Source organism: Alternaria postmessia (assembly GCF_024291825.1).
Source record: "Alternaria postmessia strain BMP 2775 chromosome Unknown scaffold_16, whole genome shotgun sequence".
Classification (NCBI taxonomy): Eukaryota; Fungi; Ascomycota; class Dothideomycetes; order Pleosporales; family Pleosporaceae; genus Alternaria; species Alternaria postmessia.
In genome coordinates this window covers 419,728-438,950 of record NW_026260089.1, presented here as the reverse complement: position 1 = coordinate 438,950, position 19,223 = coordinate 419,728, and the positions used below count along the sequence as shown (strand labels likewise).

The window sequence follows — 19,223 nt, the reverse complement described above, 5'->3', positions numbered from 1 at the left end:
AAGAGAGCCGACAGTTGAGCAACGATGAATTTCTCGCTCATACTCCACCCGTTGAACTAGGTGTAACTTTTGGAGATTTTCCGTGCGGTTCTTCTATGTTCACCGCCGATCCCACAATCGCCCTGTTTCATGAACCGTCGCAGACATTCGAGAAAGAAGGGACAAGAGATGAATCGGAGCTCGCTGGCGGGTTTGCCGAGGAAAACTGGACTCTGCTCGATTGCGACTCTGGTAGAGGCTCATCCTTGAAAACAACTTCAGAGATTAGCGATGACAAGCCCGAGCGCGACAGCCCTTCAGACTATCCAGACACGAGTAGCATAAGCATAAGCAAACCACCTTCTACCATATCGGAAGGGACTGTCGCACGTACCGGTCAAAAAAGGCGTCGCTCCAGCTCCTCGGCATCAATCTCAAACGGTGCGCATTCTTACCCAGTAATATCATATGCCAGCGATATTCTTTCATCGAGCAACAACGCGTATCTGACTGAAAGCTTGCTGAGGATCTATCATGATAGTTTCGAAAACGCACTTGCATGCTGGGTAACAGAAAGAACCTGTCCCTACAGTGCAAAATCGGATACTCTGCTAGCCACGAATGCTAGACCCGATTGGAATAGAATCTATCACCGAGTGGTTCGCCTCGATAGACTAGCATCTACCATCAGAGGACGCAAGCTTACCCAGACGGAAGACCGCGCTGCATCCAGGGCTTTGGACTTGGCGGTCTTCTCCTTCGCTTCACAGTGGGCGCAATCCAGTGCCAGAAGTAGAACGAAGTATCCGTTCCATAGCACTTCGATCGATGGTGGCAGCAGCGTGTTTGATAGCGAAGAGGACGAATGCACTCCGACCGGCTTGGACTTCGATCGTACGTTACAGATATCAGCATGGCATGAGGCCCGCAACGCACTACAAAAGGCTGGCGAGGTGGAGTCTTTCCGAGTGGTACTCGCACAAATCATCTTCGCTTTGACACAAAGACCGGTTGAGACAGTTGAAGAAACACAGGATGCGCCGAACTCTGTTTCGAAGACCGAACTGATGGAGACAGACGCTTGTGCGCAAGTATCGAGAGAAGGTACACCCTTGCTTGCAACCGATCAGGATATGGACGACTGTGCAGACTTGATGTCGAAATTGAATCTTGCAATCGAGGCTGATGGACCACCTGTCCATCTTGAATCAGGTCTCCGGCTCATTCATTCTTTGAGATCACGCATGACCATGTCTAGAGAAGCGCGACGCAGCAGCTCCGCACGGCAACGACGCTCGTCAGTTGTGCGGCTTGAAGATGCGGACCGTGCAACAGTAGACCTTCTGTTCTGGTTGGGCGTTATGTTCGACACCCTGTCAGCAGCAATGCACAAACGACCGTTGGTGGTATCGGATGAAGATAGCGATGTAGTGCTTAGCGAAAGCATGCAAATCGAGCACTCGGTCCAACAGGCAGTAACACCCTCCTCGACAGACGAAGGCGACGGACTCTGGGATGAGTATTTGTTCGCCCGACAACAACAACAGAACCCGGAGCATGTACCCATGAGATGGCCATGCTCATTCGATGAAGCGGCAACCGCGCTGTGTGATGCAGCCCCTGTCAAGGTGTTACTGTTCAGGAGGGTTTGCCGAATCCAGACGCTCCTTACAAGGAACGCGCGAGGCGCGAAGGTTGAAGAGGCTGTTAGTTCGGCGATGGACGTGTGCAACCACTGGGATGCGCTGTACGCTCCTTTCATACGGGACTGCATCCAGAACCACGACCGCCTCCCACCACGCGTCCAGTCGTGGTACGTTTGTGTTACCGGCCATTGGCACCTGGCAACGCTTCTGCTTGCAGACTTGATGGAAGTGGTAGACGAGTCAGAGCTTGGGCTTGAAGAAGCGACACAGCAACGGAATCTAACCGCTTTCATCGCAAAGTTCCGTGAGAACAACTGCCGGGTATTATCCGATCTGGCGAGCTGCGCATGCCCGCGAGAAGACGCATCGTTCCCACAGTCCCGCGAATTTCATTTTGCAGTGAACGAAGGCGCACTGTTGACGGAACCATGGACTGTAGTGTTGATTCGGGCATTCGCCAAGGCGGGTGTTTTGTTACTGGAGTCAGACACTTTATTACCGTCTGACCTGGATCGTGAGGATGCTTTCCAACGAGCTGATGCTTGTATCAAGGCGTTATGGTTTTTGGGCAGAAAATCTGACATGGCTCTTTCGGCGGCGAATATTTTGGGAGAGGCGTTGAAGCAGCGACGAAAAAGTGCGCAGGATAGGGTTAGCGATATGAGCGTCTTCTTAGAGAGTGAACTGTGGCATGATTTGGAAGGGGCGTTTGAGGTGGACTGTGAACTATAGCCAGCCACAATGTACTACTTCTGTGACATGACGCGCGATGTGACGACGTGAAGTGAAAATACTGGCGGACTACTGCCAAAAAATAAGTGAGTACTGAGATGGGTAAGGCGCTCGGACTGCAGATGCAAACCACGTGTTTTCGTGTTCGTCAGAATTCGGAAGGAGCGATAGGAGATTGTGCGACGGTCAATTGCAGCGTACCATGTTACCTCTACTGCTGTTGCGACCGGGCTAGCAAAACACATTAGTTGCGACTTGCCATATGACACAGTCCTCTTTCTTCTATTTCCAGCCGTTGGCCAACCCCCTTCCCGCGGTCACGCCAATCGCGCTAAGACGCGTGCAACGGCCGACTGTTCGAGCCTCGTCTTCCCCACACCCACGTCATGGGTCTCACAGCGTACGCGTCTAGACCGCGTCAGACCTGAGTCTCTACTGATATCAACATAGCTTGTGGGATACGATTAAGAAGCACGAAGGGAGCGTACCGGTTGCGCAGCTTGCCGAAGAGCACCACCGGCGTCATGGCAGGCCACTCCGCATTGCTGTCGACGAGGCCGATTGGCGCTTCAACAACCTCACGGTGCAGCAAGTGTATACCATACGGGAGAGTGAGTAGTACACGCAGCATCTTTTCCCCTCGCTGACACGGCTAGCCTCCAATGAGTATGCTTTCCAAGGCATCGAGAAAGCCATGTTCTACCGTATCTGCCGCCTTCTCACCCTGGATATCCAGCTCATATTCGTCTTCGATGGCCCCGGTCGACCCTGGAAGCGAGGCAAAAGAGGAGGAGGGCGGATCAACTTCGAAAAGCAGCGTCTGCTCAAGGAGATGCTTCAATACTTTGGGATCCCATACCATGAAGCGCCAGGAGAGGCAGAGGCAGAGTGCGCTCGTCTGCAGATTCTGGGCCTGGTTGACGCTGTTTGGTCACAAGACTCCGACTGCATCATGTTTGGCTGCACTCTCTGGCTACGCGACCATCGCATCGCGAAAGAAAAGGGCATCACGGACAGGTCCAAGGAGAACACCAAGAAGAATGGAAAATACGCCAACGTTGTACGAGCATCCGACTTGAAGGAGAAGTATGACCTAGACCGAGATGGACTAGTGTTGTTTGCAATGCTCGTCGGCGGCGATTACGACGTGAAAGGTTTACCCCAGTGTGTGCCATCTCTGGCTCTGCAGGCGGTCAAGCAAGGGCTTGGCCGACGACTGGTTGCATGTCGAGATCAGATGGAGTGCGGTCTTTGGGCTGTAGAGTTGGCCATGTTCCTTGAGAAAACTGCTCGCGGGCGCAGCATCGACATCCCACTAGGCTTTCCGGATTTCAGAACCTTGCAGAAGTACTACAACCCCAAGGTCACAAGCGACGAAGATCTGCTCAACAAGTCACGGCTCAGCCTTGACTGCGTTCGTCCGATCCAGGAACTGAAGTTGCTCACACTCACCAGCCAGCGCTTCAACATATGGGGACGTCTGTACATGAACTGGGTCGGACCTGTGCTGTTGACACGAAGCCTGACCACGAGAGATCCATCTTTACCTCTTGAGCCAATTCATCACATGAAATTCCCGAAACAACGAGTGAAGAAGACTGATGACGAGCCACCAATGCGTACTTTCGAACGCAAGCTGACCTTTTCCCCTTTTGGCGTCACTTCTCTGGGCCAAGCCGATTTTGAAGGCGCTCGATTGGGTCATTGGAACGGAGATAAAGAGACGTTATTCGACCCAGATTATCGTGTGGAATGTGAGTTTCCGGAGTACTGGCTGCGTAAAGTCCTTCCAGCAGACATACTATATCCGCCATCTCGAGCACAAAAGCCTACGTCTAAACGTAAGCGACCGACAGATGACACCGAGGAAGAATCCGGGGTGTCAAGCACAGCTAAGCGGAAACGTCAGAACAAAAGGGACGATATTTCCGCCGCTAGAGCCCCACGCAGTGCATCACCGAGGAAGTTAAAAGAACCAGCCTCTATTGCCAGGTCTCGCAATATGCCCCTGACGCCGACAGCGCAAAAGATTCTCGACTGCATCGAATTGTCCGAATCTGATGATGAAGATGGACTCTCCCTACCAGCCAAACCTCGCCCTCAAGAACTTGCACTGAATCAAGTGCATGTGTCTCATATCGTTGATCTTGATTCACCCGAGCCACCAGGTCAAGAGAGCAATATGTCCGTCTCCAATACACATCGAGCTCATATAGAAAACGCACAGCCGTTGGATATCTCAGACGAAGAAGATGAAGAGCTACAGCTGGCTTTGCGCCTAAGCATGCAAGACCAAGGCGTTATGATCCATCCAACAAAGAGTCCTTCTGGATTCCCATCTTCCAGTCGGGGTAAGTATGAAAGCATTTTCGCCATGAGGGAAGCAGGTAGGGATGTGTTAGGCACCTCTGTTCCGGCCTGGTCGCTCGACCAAACAGACAGCGACGCTCTACCATCTAGAGCTGCTCAAACTCTCCATAGACAATTAGAAAGCACTCCACCAGACGTTTCACGAACGGCAACAAGGGGTGTCCACGCAGGTCTTATAGGAAGAGGACCAGTTGATTTACCCGATTGGTCACGTTCTCTGCCGCCTGCTGCTCATCTACCGAAGCCTGCGACGTCGTCTTCCGGATCTGGCATCAAAGACCATGTCCAAGCAATCACGACACCTTCTGCCAATGAGATCCGCGCTGCTCGGCTTCGCCACTTCGAGACGTCGTCTCCTCGTCCCCTGCAGAACACAAACGATCAACCTCTTCTACCGCTTGCTCCAATGACAAACAAACGACCGGCAGCTGATTATCATGTACCCGTGGGCGTTGAGTGTATCGATTTGACAGATGACTGAGCGGCAGGTTATGGCTGCCGTCTAACATCGATATACACAGTATATCTACTACATCGATCGTATATCTACAAAGTTCAGTCAAAAATAGGCTCAATCCCTGACCTCTACCAAGATATTGTGGAACGCGTTCTCAACGTCGCTACACCTACGGAAGCGCTAAAAGACGAACCGATGTGCTTTGTCTGTCGTCAAGAATATCAAAGCGTCGGCTCAGGCATGGAGACTCATCTAGATTCCCTTAGCCAACTACCCGGCGCATATGGGACGACCTTTGTTGAGCAGACTTTCGAAGCCGTTCGAACACCATGTGGGCATGTGTTTTGCATCTCTTGCTTGAGCGCAGGGTTCAAGCGGACGACAGCATGTCCCTGTACTATGTGTCGTAGACCCATCGAGATTCCATTTCTCTCTGCACTAGAGAACACAGACGATGATCTACCCAAAGATGTTGCATATATGAAGCGACATAACCCGATTGGTCTCATAACCGCAGAGCCGCGGCTCAACGATGTTAAGGCTGTCGCGCGCTTCGACACACCACTTGCTAAGTACGAGGATGCTTTGAGGATGTACTAGTTCTTCTGCGACTGTATCAAAGATCTCGAGAGCAGCATGGGTGACGAACACGGTCGATGTAACAAGTGAGAGGGCCCAGTACGGACGTTGATGTGCAAGCTCGTTCAGGAAGAGATGCCTGTGGCTTACGGAGGTGTAAGCCAGAGAGAGGCGTTGGTGTGCGTATGTTGAGTGCATGATTAAGGCCGTGTTCGTGTGGCAAGCGTACTACTACCGCGCACGAGGACTGATGTTCCTGCGCATCGGGCAGATGGGCATTAGTGCAGTAGGAGTGGAGGAGGGTGTTCGGGGATACCGGACAGATTAGAGGGAGTCTGACAATGGTATTTGTGGACAATGCCAATAGACCACAGAGCTGCAATCACCGACCTGAAGAGGCTTTCACTGTGTACAGAGAAATAACATGCTCGCATCGATCCTTTGCCGGCTTCAACCACCATATACAAAATTCTTGATAGTAACACGTGATGATAGTTCTTGTAGTTACAAGTGCTCCAGACCATTAGCAAATTGCTTTACATTTTGAATCCCGGCACTATATGAATCTCGAATCTCTACGTGAACAAGTCTGGGTACCGCGCCTGTTCCGCACTAGGGTCTTCTGCGCGCAACAGCATGGCAAAAGCACCCGCGGTATTGGATGTGCGCGTACAGATGCCAATCAACGTAGCGTGGAAGAGCGATCGTTGTAGGCTGTGAAGCTAGCGCAATCGTCCAGATGTCAACGGCTATCACAGATCAGCCTGACAGCTCTAGCTAAATCACGGATACCACAGGACTCACTGCGCGTGTCCCATGTTCCCAAGCAGATGCAAAGTCCTGCGCTGATATCAACGTCCGAATCCGGTACGCTGTTTCCCCTCATCGCGGCAGTCCATTCCCAGCAGCACCGCTTCCGCCACTTCTAGAGCTCTCACTGCTCCCGTTGCCTACTCTAACACCCATCCTCGCACCCGGCTGCCTCGCCAGCGCCAGTCTAACTGGCTCTTCTCTTCCCTGTCCAACAATTCCACTACCACCAGCTGCGACCGCACTTCCGCTTCCACTCCCGCCTCCAATGCCCATGGGTCCCCGTCGCAACAGTTCTTCGAGCCCCAAGTCGCGCCATGTTGGTTCCTTCTTCGTCTGTGTTGCTCGCTGTATGCCGAATGCCGCGTGCTGGTCTGGTACAACGTCGTCCTCGTCCTCAGGGTTTACAGGTTGGAGGTGTGGGGGAACGTAAATATCTTCGGGCGTGAGTTGCGAAGAGGTGAGATTCGTGAACTGCTCGAGGAGGTCGGCGTGGTGCGACGAGTGCATGTGCAGGTAGGTTGCCGTAGAATCGCGCGTCTGCGGCCAGTTAGTCGGAATGCTGATTGCAAGGTGCGCAGATGCTCAGCTACCATTTTAGGGTATTGTGCAGTTTGATAATGCGTGCGTAGTATTGGTGTCAGGCTTTGTGGTTGTGTTGTTGTGTCATTGTGGTTGATGTTTGAGAGCGTGAACGCGGAATGACGCCGCGTTAGGACTGAATGGCGTGCTAGCTTGATGCGGATGCCATTGGGGATTAGACATCTGCTTTTTCAACCTCACTTCATCTCTTCCATATTTTCTGATCTCTGCGTCTCGCTGACTGTTGCTAGTCTCTGTATTTCCTAGAGCAGAATGTTGGGCTATGGATAGGCCGCCATATATCCCACAACCTCGTACGCCCACTGCGGATGGCTAGTGACAGCTCATTGCGCGGACCGAATCTCAACCCTTTTCAAGACCAATCACTACGAATCATGGCACGTGGAAGCCTCTTTTGCTGGACTGGCTGTGTAAGAATTCTAGTGGAGTTCCACAGGATATCGTATACCTCAAAAGGTCATTCGCCGTTAAAAGCCAGCCTCGTCGCGGGTATCGTCAACGCGTTCAAAGTCTCTCAGTGCAGAACATCACTCAAGAGACGACGAGGTGCCGGATAGCGATGGTCAATCCCACGACGCGACTTCTCGAATCAACTCGTATGATTAGTTTGCCGAGGTTCTTTAATGCTAGTCCGCTGTCTCCACAAACCCCACTGTGTATAACACGCGTCATAAATCCAGAGCAGTTTACTATTGCGGGCAGTGTAAGCTACATAGGTTCTCCTCATTTAAAGCTCCCCTCAGCAGCCTCTCATTCAAGTAAGATACCGCACCTTGCTGAACGCTTATTTCTCAACCGGAAGCCTGAGGAAGTAGAACCCTGAAGCAAACTATTCACAACCCTAAATCCATATTTTACTCATTCAGGATGACTGAGGGACGTTGCAACTGCGGAAGCATCAAGGTTTCCATTCCTGCTTTACCAGAGCAATCCGCTATCTGCTACTGGTAGGCGTCATTGTTCCAGTCTCCGCGCGTAGTCTCGGACTAACTCTCCAAGTGCCAACTGCCGGCGTGCCGGATCATGCGCTGGATCCATTATCTACATGTTCGACAAATCTGAGGTCACAGTCAATGACCCGAGCAACAATCTTAAGAATTACAAGGACAGCGACACAAAGAGTGGGAATTCGATTACCCGACAATTTTGCGGCAACTGCGGGTGGTGAGTTGCTTGTGCATATCGCATCAGGAGAGCATTGCTAACAAAACGATAGCCCCATTGCGTCTTTAGTGGGTGACGACTCGCCAAAAATGTTCTTGAAGGGTGGTCTGTTTGACAAGATTCCTGCTCCGGGCTTCAAATCATTTGAGCAGGAGGAGCCGAGCTGGCTGAAGATTGTTTAAAATGATTAAGAGGCACGTGTTGGGAAGTATCCAAGGTACAATACTACCGAATATGTGTATTGAATACATTCTGCCTCGAACCCTGCCGCCAATTCCCATTCACGTCATTCTGGATGTGCTCAGTCATGAAGTATAACATCTGATTTTGGAGAAGATAGAGTGCCGATCGTCTTTTCTCCGTTTGACCTAGGTAATGAAGAGAGGTGCAACCAAGGTGGTATTGCGTTGATCTGCCCTCGCCCCCGAGGCCGCCGTCTCTCAACACACAAGCATGGAGCCTCTCCTAAGGCGGACAATGAAGACGGCCATTGTGTCAAAGCGTCACTTCTACGCATCGCACTATCGACTCGTGCAACACGCAAGTTGTGTTGTCAGAGAGACTGCAAAGACGATGTTCTCACGTCCCACGCGCGCCATTCAACCGGCCCCGAAGCTAGCCTTCCCCACATCAACCATTCTTCCGGCTCATCGATTCATCAAATAACAGTAACAGCCCCAAACCTCACTGGCTTCCGTGCATCTCCAAGACAATCTAGATGCAGGCGCAATGCATCTGCCAAGCACCCAGCATGTTTCAGCAGCAGGGGTTTCGGAGATCCTTCCATCGTGAAACGTGGCTTCCAATTTCGCGCGAGTAATTCCTCCGACGTTGAAGATGTTGAAAGTCTGGCTTCCTCGATAGTTTCCTTTTATTCGGCATCGTCCATCATTCGAGGAGAAGGAACAATAAGATCAAGAGCTTGGAAGATGGTTACAGCAATATGGCCGCGGCGACGGCATCTACCTGCTTATGTTGCCCTCTCCACACTTCTATGCGCTTCAAATGCTAAAGCGGAATTATTCTACACAGCGCGCAGTCCGGCGATCCAAGACGGACTCATCAACAAACCTGCATCAATATGTCCGGTCGCACAGGATGGCGCCACGACTGACACATTTCCATGGACACATAATCCTACGTGTGTTGACGTCGTGATGCCAAATGAGGGAAATGAAGCCGTGGGAGCAAAGGGTCCTCAAACGTTCTGCGCGTACACTAATGCCGATTACAATAACGGTCGCGGAGTCAGCCTCGTAGTAACTCCAGAGGTCGCGGCTAGTGTTACAATGGAGACATTTGGTATGAGTATTGGTGGCATGGAGGGCGTGGTTGGTGAAAATATGGGCATGTGGGAAGTCAAATATGCGGGCGAGAAAGGAAAAGGCTTGTTTGCGAAGAAGGATATCGCTGGAATTTTCCCAGGCGAGAGTCTGATTGTGCAGACACCAGTGCTGTTTGTTGCTAGGCCGCTGGCAGAAACCGAGAACAGACCACAGCACGTGTTAAAGCAAGCAGTCGAGCAGTTGCCGGCAGAAACCAGGGAGATGGTCAAGGCGTTGGATGTCAACATAGATGGCAGCGTCGAGGACATTGTTCTGACAAACGGCGTTGGTGTAAAATGGCCGTGGGTTGATGAGCTTCCAGAGCTGTTGGCAGTCATTCCCGAGGCCGCTGTAAGTCATGACCGATAATTTGCCTGTTAGTGTTCTCTCTAACTCCAGCCCAGCGTATCAATCACGCGTGCCGGCCAAACACCTTGTGGCGCTTCGACGATTACACCCTCTCATTCGAAGTCTTCGCTCTAAGAGACATCAAGCCCGGTGAAGAGATCACACGAAGCTGTAAGTCAACACCAATTACACAATCAGCAAAGCAGTCACTAATTCTATGGCAGATGGCTACGAAAAACGTCCTCGCAGGCGCCGCGTCAAGACCCTTATGGCTAACTTTGGCTTCCAGTGCGCCTGCCCCCTATGCACCGCAGATGACGATGCAGTGATGGAATCCAACGACCGCCTCTCCGAGATCAAAGCCTTGAAATCTGTTCTTCCCACTGACGAGAAGGACTCGCCGCAGCTCCTCGGCCTCCTCCCCAAACTCATCGAGCAACTGGAACAAGAAGAACTCTTCGCTGAGCTACCACAGTATGAAGAGATTCTCGCATACACATGGAGTAGCTTCGGAATTGAAGATCGGGCGAGATACTGGGCGGAGAGGGCGCAGAAACATTGGGCTGTTGTGGCAGGCAAGGAGAGTTGGGAACAGAGGAGGTGTGGGGAGTTGGCGGAGAACGTTAGGGGACATAGTACTTGGATGACCTGGGAGGGTGATCCCTGGGAGGGCGTTGGACAGGGACATCCATGGGATGAGAAGGAGGGAGAAGGGCATGAACATGGACATGAGCATTGAGCAGGATTTGGAGCTGTTGTGAGAGAGATGAAGAAGAAGAATGGAGTATGTATATAACATTACCTACAAGTTATTCGGCGATTTTGAAACAGCCATCAGACGTAGTATACGATGATTGTCCAGCAAGCATGACCTCACTCATCGAAGAACTTTTCGTCTCCATGCGCACGATCCAGTCTCCAAACAAGCATCTCGATTTCCGTTGCGCCCCATTCCTCCTCTTCAGCAGCCTTCTTCGCACTACCGTTCAATGTCTTGATTAACTCTTCGCCAGGCAACTCTGCGAACTCGTGCATAGCGAGCCAAGTGGAAGGCTCAGGATGTGGCTCATCCGTGGTCGGTAACCCCTTTAGAGCACGAGACTGAGCATTAGTCCTCGCGTAGAGAAGTTTGAAGCGCACCGAGCGTATGTACTGTGGTGTTTGTTCGATGATACGTGTTTGCTATCGAATTATCAATTTCAATACAAGCATGTGCCAAATATGTCAACCAGAAGTAACGTTGGTGATGCATACCTTTTGAAAGAATTCGGCGATTTCTCCTTCTGCTATCTTCTTCTCTGGTCTAACTCCTAACGTGATGATAAATTTTTGTTCACCACCTGTAAACTCTCTTGTTCTCTTCGTTGCACCCATAAAACCCAGGTAACTGACATCCATATCTGCCAAATCATAAATGACGCCACTGCCCGGAAGCTTACTACTCCTGAAGCCAATCTTTTTGAACTCGTCACCCAACGTGAAAGCCAGATCCCCCATGGGGTAACAGGCTAAGAAAGGCTTCGGATTCTGTGAATCGCCAATGGGAGAAGATTTGTGAACATCGATGTAGCGCATTGCAGAATGGATGCTAGATGTAGAAACTACTTCTGGGATATGCTCGTCGTCGTACCAGGCTAGGAACACAGGTTCGGTGAGCAGGTCATTGGCCGAGGGAGAGATGCGGGAGCGGACAAACAGTATGCCTGGGCCATGAATCGTGGAAGTGGACATATTGCGGTATTTGGACGGATATAGGATAGTGAGAATATAGGAATATGAGGGGAAGCGGCCGAGTGTTTAAGATGGCGCGTTGAAAAGTGGCATGAAGTCGTGGAAGATTAGACAGAACAAGTTGGTCTTGAGTGTGAACGAGGTGAAGAAGCTTGGTATACAATGTTATGCCAACGTTGGGAAGGTCAAATGGAAAGAAAACAGTCAGGGACGTGCAGTATCGGAAATGTATTGCCGGACTGTAACTAAGCGTTACCCCGCCTGTCTTCGTTCGCTATCGTCGAATTGGTCCTGCACTGCGGGTCGCGATATCGTGTCTCGACGTTTGCTATGCTGGCAGGTAATATGGTGTTTCAAGGCTGCCGAATTTATTCCTTCACACTCGTTGCCCCCAGCAAGACTCCTATACAGTCAAACGACTGGTCCGTCTGGTCGCTCATGCAGCAGAAAACTGCTCCTATACAATTCTTCCGAAGAGCTTCTGGTATAACTACTCCAAGAATGATTGTTGCGACGTATACGCCACTAACGGCAAAGAACCTATAAGCTTCCAGATGCCTCAGAGCGAATGCGAATCTCGGCAACAGATTACGCCAAGGGCCATGATGAACATGGCTGATCAGATGCAGAGCTGGTTCTGCCCATTCCTGTCCCTTGGCCAAATGTCTTAGATAGCTATCATACCCAGTTGGCCGATGTTGTATTGCGCCACCACCGGTGACGTTGGAGTCGTGGTCGTATCTCACAGCTTCGACTTGTCCGTCAACAGTTTTTCCAGGCCAGACTTCAGCTGCTGACTCATGCCATCTTTTCCAGGCCGGCGGCTTTCACGGTCGACGAAGACGTGGATAAACTCGCCAACGGCCTTGACCTCGTCCTGGCCTTTTTCAAAGACGGCGATTTCGTATGTTACAGAACTCTTGCCAAGCTTGTTGACTCGTAGTGCGAGGTCTACGACGGCGGGAAAGCCGACTGGGGCGAGGTAATCACAATGCGAGTGTACGACGAGGCCGATCTGTGGCGAGGTAGGTGGGTGCAGTGAGCAGTGTTGGATGAGGTACGTGTTGACAACAGAGTCGAACCTAGTTGTCGTTAGGAAATGTAGCGTGGACAGGAGAGAGAGATATATATATACAGATAGTAGTAGACGCTGTTGTTCATGTGATGGTACATGTCATTGTCGCTCCTTCCTGTTGTTAGTACTGAACAGGGCGCAGAGGCAGGAGACGCACCATCTCGTCCTATACTCGAGCTGGAAGCTGTAGTCGCTTCGTCGACGCGATTTCAATGCCTGTAGTGCCATGGCGTAATTCTGGTGCCGTCGACGTCGAGGGAAGACGCGTCTCTCAAGACGGGCAACATGGCGGGCTAGGTTCCCTGCATCCCACGTCTGCCTCGGCTTGCGCAACATTTCTCCCACACGCACCCTCAACCCCTCGACCCCTCGGCCCCGCGATTCTGGCGCCCTCTCCGCGCATCCTCGCATACCTCGCCTCCAAGGGACGCTTGCCTGTGCCCAAGACACGCACAGGCTCACCCTCCATGGCCCTAGTGCCTTCACCCCCGCGCGACAAATACCCGCCCTTGCCCGACGACAAATTTCCCTGGAAAGAGCCTCCAGCCGTCGCAATCACGCCCTGCGACCCCTGGCCACCGCCATACTACCTCGAAGATGGCCTGCGCAAGGTGACGCCCTACCACTTCACATACAACACCTTCTGCAAGGAACGATGGCGGGGAAGGGAAATTCTCGACATCTTCTCTAGCGAGTTCCGCGACCGGCCCGCCGAGTACTACCAGAAAGCCATAGAAGAGGGCCGCGTCGTCCTCAATGGCCAGCCGGTGCCGAGCATCAAAACAATAGTCAAGAACGGCGACGTCATATCCCACACTCTCCACCGCCACGAGCCCCCGTGTACCGCGCAGCCCATCGGTATCGTCCACGAGGATGACAACATGATTGTCATCAACAAGCCTGCGGGCATGCCCGTACATCCTGCTGGTCGATACAACTTCAACTCCATCATCGAGATTATGAGGGCAGATCGTGGCTATGGCTGGAATCCATTGCCGTGCAACCGGCTCGACAGGTTGACTAGTGGCATCATGTTCATCGGCAAGCACAAGCAGGCGGCAGAGGAACTGAGTGCACAGATAAGAGGCAGGACGGTCAAGAAGGAGTACATCACGCGAGTTGTGGGCGAATTTCCAGAAGGAGAGATCCTCTGTGAGAAGCCCATCCTACAGATCAGCCCCAAGCTGGGCCTGAACCGCGTGCGTGCGAACGGCAAGGAGGCAAAGACGGTCTTCAAGAGGCTGGCATACTACCCACCAAAGGATGACGGAAATGCAAATCAAGCGGAACAAGGAGATGCAGGTCCCGATGGTCAGCCGTGGAAGAAGCTCCGCGGCTATTCTATTGTGCGTTGCATGCCAGTAACAGGCCGCACCCACCAACTGCGCGTCCACCTCCAATTCCTCGGCCATCCCATCTCAAACGACCCCATATACGCCAACCAGCGCGTCTTTGGCCCAGCCCTCGGCCGTGGTCAATCGGAAGACGAGGACGATGAAGATATCATGTCCCGCCTCTCACGCATGGGCAAAGAGGAAGTCGCCGATGCCGTCGCATACCACGATGAAATGGTCAATGCCTACAACAAGAAGAAAGCGGAACGCATGACAGGGGAAAAGTGCAAGGTATGCGACACCGATCTGTACAGCGACCCAGGTACACACGAATTGGGTATCTACCTGCATGCCCGGAGATACAGGTGTGAGGAAGGGAAGTGGGACTATGAGACTGGCCTGCCCGACTGGGCGTTGCCACCACCAGGATATGAAGGGCCTACTGAAAGTACAGAAGAGTCTGATCCCTTGGCTGTGGACCTGAAAAAACTGGGTTTGGAGGATGAACCGAATACAGTGGCACGAAAGAACAGCTCCAACAAGTCAAAGCCAGCAGAGCCTTCTTCAGAAGAACCGGCTGCTGCCAGTGCAACCGCTTGAGCGTCGAAGCATTGAATCTTGCTGTATAAAAGAGACTTTTAGAAGATAGAAATTTTGAGATACCCATCAATATATTCTTACTAGCAGTGTACTGGTTCTTATTACCAGTCGTGAGGGTTCGGGTGGTAACAGCCAATCTCATTACTCCCATACGAGCGGATTTCGTCTTCTGTGTCATCGCCTTCTCCCTCTTCCTCGCTCCCTTCAATTTCCCCTTCTTCGTCCTCATCATCACCATCAATACTACTCATTCCGGGTGTGCCTTCTCTCTCTCTCAATTGCGCTTTCAAGCCTTCCAGTATAGAGCTCAGCCTCGCCTTCAGGTCTGGGTTCCAAACCTTACTGATTTGACCTTCCATCTCTTGTATCTTGTTTCTCAGTTCCTCTGCCACTTCATCTTCCTCGCCGTCCTCGTCGTCGTCATCGCTGCTCGAAGCGCCGGGGCCGTCTTCGACCTGAATGCTGCCACCAAACGCTGCAGCAAAATCGCTAGCAATTTTACGATTGGGAATCGCAAAGATGACGTGTTCAATGGCCGGAAATGCCTCGATACCCACCGATGGCGACTTGCTATTCTTCTTTCCGGTGGACGCTGACGATGAAGAACCAACACCCAAAACCTTTGCAAAAGCCTTTGCGATATCTTTCACTGGATTTCCATAAGCTCCAATGCCCCAAGCTCCGAGCACCAACCCCTTCACTTCCTTCTGTTCCGCTATCCTCAGAACACCTCGTATCTTCGCTTCAACAACCTCTCTGTCCTTCTTACTTAGCCTCTTCTCTTCATCTTCTTCCCCCTCTAGTTCGGGGAAGCGCAGCATTCCCGCACTGATAACGTCAACGTACCAGCGCTCGGTGGGAGGCAGCTCACCGGCGTTGTCGCCGAGCGGAAGGGCAGATCGAAACACAAGTACGTCGTGTGTGTAGATGCCACCATATTCTGGAAGGCGGTAGAATGATTCCTTGAGTGAAGGGAGTAGTGTTGTACGCGCGCAAAGGGATTCTTCGGCGGAGGTGGCGCCCGTTAGGAGGCCGCCACCTGGGCGGAGGGGAGAGGCCATGTTTAGGATACATGTATTTGGTTGTTTCTTGGACAGCTGTTTCGGCGCGGAAGTGGCAGATTCGTTGTACAGAGATGGGTGAGAAAGCATATGTGCAGCTGTAAGGCTATCTGTGGCTACGATTCGTATACTGCGTTGTTTGCTCGGCAAAACAGGTGGTGGCGTAACAGCTGTCTTCGAGTTGAGGTATGAAATTTCTTCCTTGAGAGCATCATTCTGTTTCTTGCCTTTTGCTTTTCCCTTACCTTTACCAGCATCCTTCCCCATATCACCACTCTTTTCACCATTCCTGCCATCCGCCTCTTCTTCTTCAAGCCTCGCGCCTTTGGCCTTTCTTCTTCCTTGTCCCTTCCTCTTTACATATTCCGTCTCTTTGCCAACCTCAACACGTGCACTGTCCCTACTCCCTCTCTCCTGCCCCACTGTTCCAATCGGTCCAGGGTTCGTAATAAGCTCACTTCCGTCCGCACCTCTCCTGGCTCTTGTATTTGACGTCAAGATTGCTGGGACAACTTTGTTGACGATATGCCGCGCCTGTTTGGCTCGAATATCCTTGCGGATGGCGGGTGGCGCTAAACCCTGCGATTTTTCGGTGCGACCCATGACTTTGTGGCCACGTACGTATTTCTGATAGTCTGGCTCAAAGAGCGGAAACTCTTGTAATAAGGGATGGAGGAAATGATCAAGTGACTGAAAGAGTATTGTTGACCTCAATGTTACTGGCGAGTACTATGTTGGATGGTTTGGTCGGTTGAGACTATGACGTTTTGGGCGGGTCTGGCACGAGCAACAGCGGTTACCTTTCGCTTGGTGAGTGACTGGCTTCTTGCTTTCTCATCTACCACAATCGTCCATTATGGGTCACGTATCTTGAAATGCCACAAAACACGCTTCGCCTTGTCGCTTTGGTTGCTTCTCAAGCTGAGTGACGATATTGAACCCCGCTCGTATCGCTAGCTTGCAAGCCTTGGCTCAAGACCTTGAGTGGTTTTCGCGTATCTCCACGGTATTTGTGGTGCTGAAGGGACTCATCAGCTCTTTTGTTTGATTTATATGAGCTAACATGACACGTACATGGCCTCCATTAGGTTAAGTCAGAAGCTGTTACCACATTTGCAGCTCACTTAGAGCCATGTGCGCCTTCAATCGTCGAGTAACATCGTAAACAATCGAACGAAAGTCTCGATAGCAATGGTTCTGGGCATCTAGATCCACTTAGGGTCTCTGGAGGGTATACGATCCCCCGTCTCGAGCGTTGAGTAAGATCCAGTTTGAGCCATGGAGACCACAGTCGTTCAAGGATCCACTTGTTCCCATCCACAAAACGTTGTTCTTTGTCGCTCGACAGAGTGGTAGAGCTCAAAAGTTTGTGGATTCAGAATAATGAGGGTACAGCACTGATCTCTCTTGTTCCTTCCGAGGGAGCATCGCAACTTCGCAGTACGTATTAAGTGGGGACGGCGCAGAATGGCACTGGTAATGGAGCACAATGGCGTTGGTCTGGTACCACTTCCCGACCCCTAACAGTTTCCCCTGCCTCTCCTTCCAAACATATAAAACTATGCTACATCTCTCTTCTTTCAACATCCTTCATCGCCCACGCTAGTTCAACACCGATACATCTCGTATCGAGACAAGACGAGATGTTGTTCCTTTATATTTTCATCGAACTTGCGATGGTGTTTTCACACCTCGCAGCCTTTGGCTCAGCCCTTGCCCCGAGTCGCTCTCCTGTCCGGTCGTTTTGCGACTCTCTTCCCCTGGGACATGGTACCCCAATCTTGCCTGACACCCCAGAAGCTTTTCAAGCCTATGCTCCTTTCGCTGGCGCTGCATTGTCCGCCACTACGCCTGCTGGTTACATTCAATCGTACGCCAACCTGCTCACTACGTACGACACGGCATCACAGTTCGTTCATTACATATCGATGGACGAGTACAACGTCGAACAGTGTAAGTAGCACTTTGGGTCGAAGCTCATCATATCGACAAGCAGTATCTCCCTTGAACGGTCTTACTAACTGTCTTTAGGTGCTCATGCTTGCAATAGCGATGACAACTGCAATGCCTTCACCATCTTCTTCGAGCGTCAGCCTGTCGTTTCGCCTGCACCCGAACTGTGCCCAAATCCCCCTTCTACAACCATCATCAGTAAGTGTCCATGTACGAAGGTAATGTGAAACATGCACTGATGCTGTCTTCCCTTTCTTTGTAGAGTGTGATTTGTGGTCCAGCACCATCCTGCCCGACATCGCCATCAACCACGGGCAGCTCCGTGAGCAGTTCCACGTGGTTATGGCCGGCTCTAACGCCTATGTCAAGGACATCAACGGCACCACACCCTCGGTCTCTGATGACTACACAATCGAGAAGTATGACATGGGCGCTGCTATCGAAGCACCCCTCGACTGCAACGGTGAGGACACTTATATGGGACTGAAACACTGGTCCGATGGTCACTTCGACGCTCAAAGATGCATGGATGTATGCAAGGAGACCCACGATGCTTCGGGCCGCCAATGCCGCTTCGCCAATACGTACATGCAGCGTCGAAATAATGTCCCTACCGACCAGCACTGTGACTTGTTCTCCAAATATTGGCCAACTCAGTAAGCTAGTTCTGATCATACTAAACACATTGATTCCTCTAATGGCACTGCAGGTACGCTACCAACATTGGTCAGCGACGTGGTAGCTCCAACATCTCCATCTCCTCAACTGATTCCTACGGGTGAGCTTTCCAGCCTTCAAGCCCATTACTTTGCACGTTCAGCGATACTAAATCGCCAACAATAGTATCCGCGACATCACTGATGACTTCTCTGCCTGTCTTCCCGGTAATGACTCCGCTTCTGTCCCCTCCAGCACCCTCGGCGATCTGGAAGGCCAAAAAGCGACCACTTTGACGACCCGTACACGGCCTCAAGTCGTCTGGGCTACGCATCCTTCCTCCAAGTCCTTTACTTACCCTGTCATCGCCCCCGAGTCATTCAGCGACTGGGACCCCGTCAAGGAGACTACCACATACACCACTCCTGCCGCGTCTGCCTTCTCTTCTGATTTCACTTCCGCTGTTGTAGCTCCAGAGACCTTCTCAGACTGGGATCTCGTCCTTGAAACGGGTACTTACGTGAAGCGTCAGCTCGTTATTCCCACCGATGTCCCTGTAGTCACAGATGTACCGGATCTCTTAGAGGTGTTTTCTGATATCGCTACGAGACAATAGTAGGATCATCCATTGCAAGCACCACGGACGTTGTTGCAGAAAAAAAAACCTGTAGTTGTTTAATTCTGTACTACAGTGTAGAGTTCAATTAATTCATTTCGTAACTATCGACAAGAGTGAAAAGAAAGATGATTCCAGAGATATTATCCAAGTGTAATAATCTTCAATACTGACAGAGAGGCC

General features: G+C 51.5%; 9 protein-coding genes across 9 annotated transcripts; 6 read left to right on the top strand and 3 right to left on the bottom strand.

Annotated features, from left to right (window-relative positions):
- Positions 1-95: 95 nt before the first annotated feature.
- J4E82_003750 (uncharacterized protein) lies at positions 96-2,357 on the top strand (the record flags this gene model as incomplete). The annotated part of the gene is made up of 1 exon (XM_051730034.1): positions 96-2,357. The coding sequence occupies one exon, from the start codon at positions 96-98 to the stop codon at positions 2,355-2,357; it is 2,262 nt and encodes a 753-aa protein (XP_051590358.1).
- A 386-nt stretch (positions 2,358-2,743) lies between these two features.
- J4E82_003749 (uncharacterized protein) lies at positions 2,744-5,784 on the top strand (the record flags this gene model as incomplete). Its single annotated transcript, XM_051730033.1, has 4 exons — positions 2,744-2,757; positions 2,808-2,968; positions 3,014-5,075; positions 5,595-5,784. The coding sequence occupies 4 exons, from the start codon at positions 2,744-2,746 to the stop codon at positions 5,782-5,784; spliced, it is 2,427 nt and encodes an 808-aa protein (XP_051590357.1).
- A 2,259-nt stretch (positions 5,785-8,043) lies between these two features.
- J4E82_003748 (uncharacterized protein) lies at positions 8,044-8,522 on the top strand (the record flags this gene model as incomplete). The annotated part of the gene is made up of 3 exons (XM_051730032.1): positions 8,044-8,123; positions 8,176-8,340; positions 8,393-8,522. 3 exons carry the CDS (start codon positions 8,044-8,046, stop codon positions 8,520-8,522), a joined length of 375 nt encoding a protein of 124 aa, XP_051590356.1.
- A 747-nt stretch (positions 8,523-9,269) lies between these two features.
- J4E82_003747 (uncharacterized protein) lies at positions 9,270-10,752 on the top strand (the record flags this gene model as incomplete). The annotated part of the gene is made up of 3 exons (XM_051730031.1): positions 9,270-10,016; positions 10,070-10,184; positions 10,238-10,752. 3 exons carry the CDS (start codon positions 9,270-9,272, stop codon positions 10,750-10,752), a joined length of 1,377 nt encoding a protein of 458 aa, XP_051590355.1.
- A 134-nt stretch (positions 10,753-10,886) lies between these two features.
- On the bottom strand, positions 10,887-11,744 carry J4E82_003746 (uncharacterized protein; the record flags this gene model as incomplete). Its single annotated transcript, XM_051730030.1, has 2 exons — positions 10,887-11,195; positions 11,268-11,744. 2 exons carry the CDS (start codon positions 11,742-11,744, stop codon positions 10,887-10,889), a joined length of 786 nt encoding a protein of 261 aa, XP_051590354.1.
- A 742-nt stretch (positions 11,745-12,486) lies between these two features.
- On the bottom strand, positions 12,487-13,047 carry J4E82_003745 (uncharacterized protein; the record flags this gene model as incomplete). The annotated part of the gene is made up of 3 exons (XM_051730029.1): positions 12,487-12,826; positions 12,880-12,930; positions 12,977-13,047. The coding sequence occupies 3 exons, from the start codon at positions 13,045-13,047 to the stop codon at positions 12,487-12,489; spliced, it is 462 nt and encodes a 153-aa protein (XP_051590353.1).
- A 239-nt stretch (positions 13,048-13,286) lies between these two features.
- On the top strand, positions 13,287-14,753 carry J4E82_003744 (uncharacterized protein; the record flags this gene model as incomplete). The annotated part of the gene is made up of 1 exon (XM_051730028.1): positions 13,287-14,753. One exon carries the CDS (start codon positions 13,287-13,289, stop codon positions 14,751-14,753), a length of 1,467 nt encoding a protein of 488 aa, XP_051590352.1.
- Positions 14,754-14,854: 101 nt separating this feature from the next.
- J4E82_003743 (uncharacterized protein) lies at positions 14,855-16,417 on the bottom strand (the record flags this gene model as incomplete). Its single annotated transcript, XM_051730027.1, has 1 exon — positions 14,855-16,417. One exon carries the CDS (start codon positions 16,415-16,417, stop codon positions 14,855-14,857), a length of 1,563 nt encoding a protein of 520 aa, XP_051590351.1.
- A 1,040-nt stretch (positions 16,418-17,457) lies between these two features.
- J4E82_003742 (uncharacterized protein) lies at positions 17,458-19,040 on the top strand (the record flags this gene model as incomplete). Its single annotated transcript, XM_051730026.1, has 5 exons — positions 17,458-17,767; positions 17,846-17,965; positions 18,030-18,423; positions 18,477-18,545; positions 18,611-19,040. 5 exons carry the CDS (start codon positions 17,458-17,460, stop codon positions 19,038-19,040), a joined length of 1,323 nt encoding a protein of 440 aa, XP_051590350.1.
- Between the last annotated feature and the right edge of the window lie 183 nt (positions 19,041-19,223).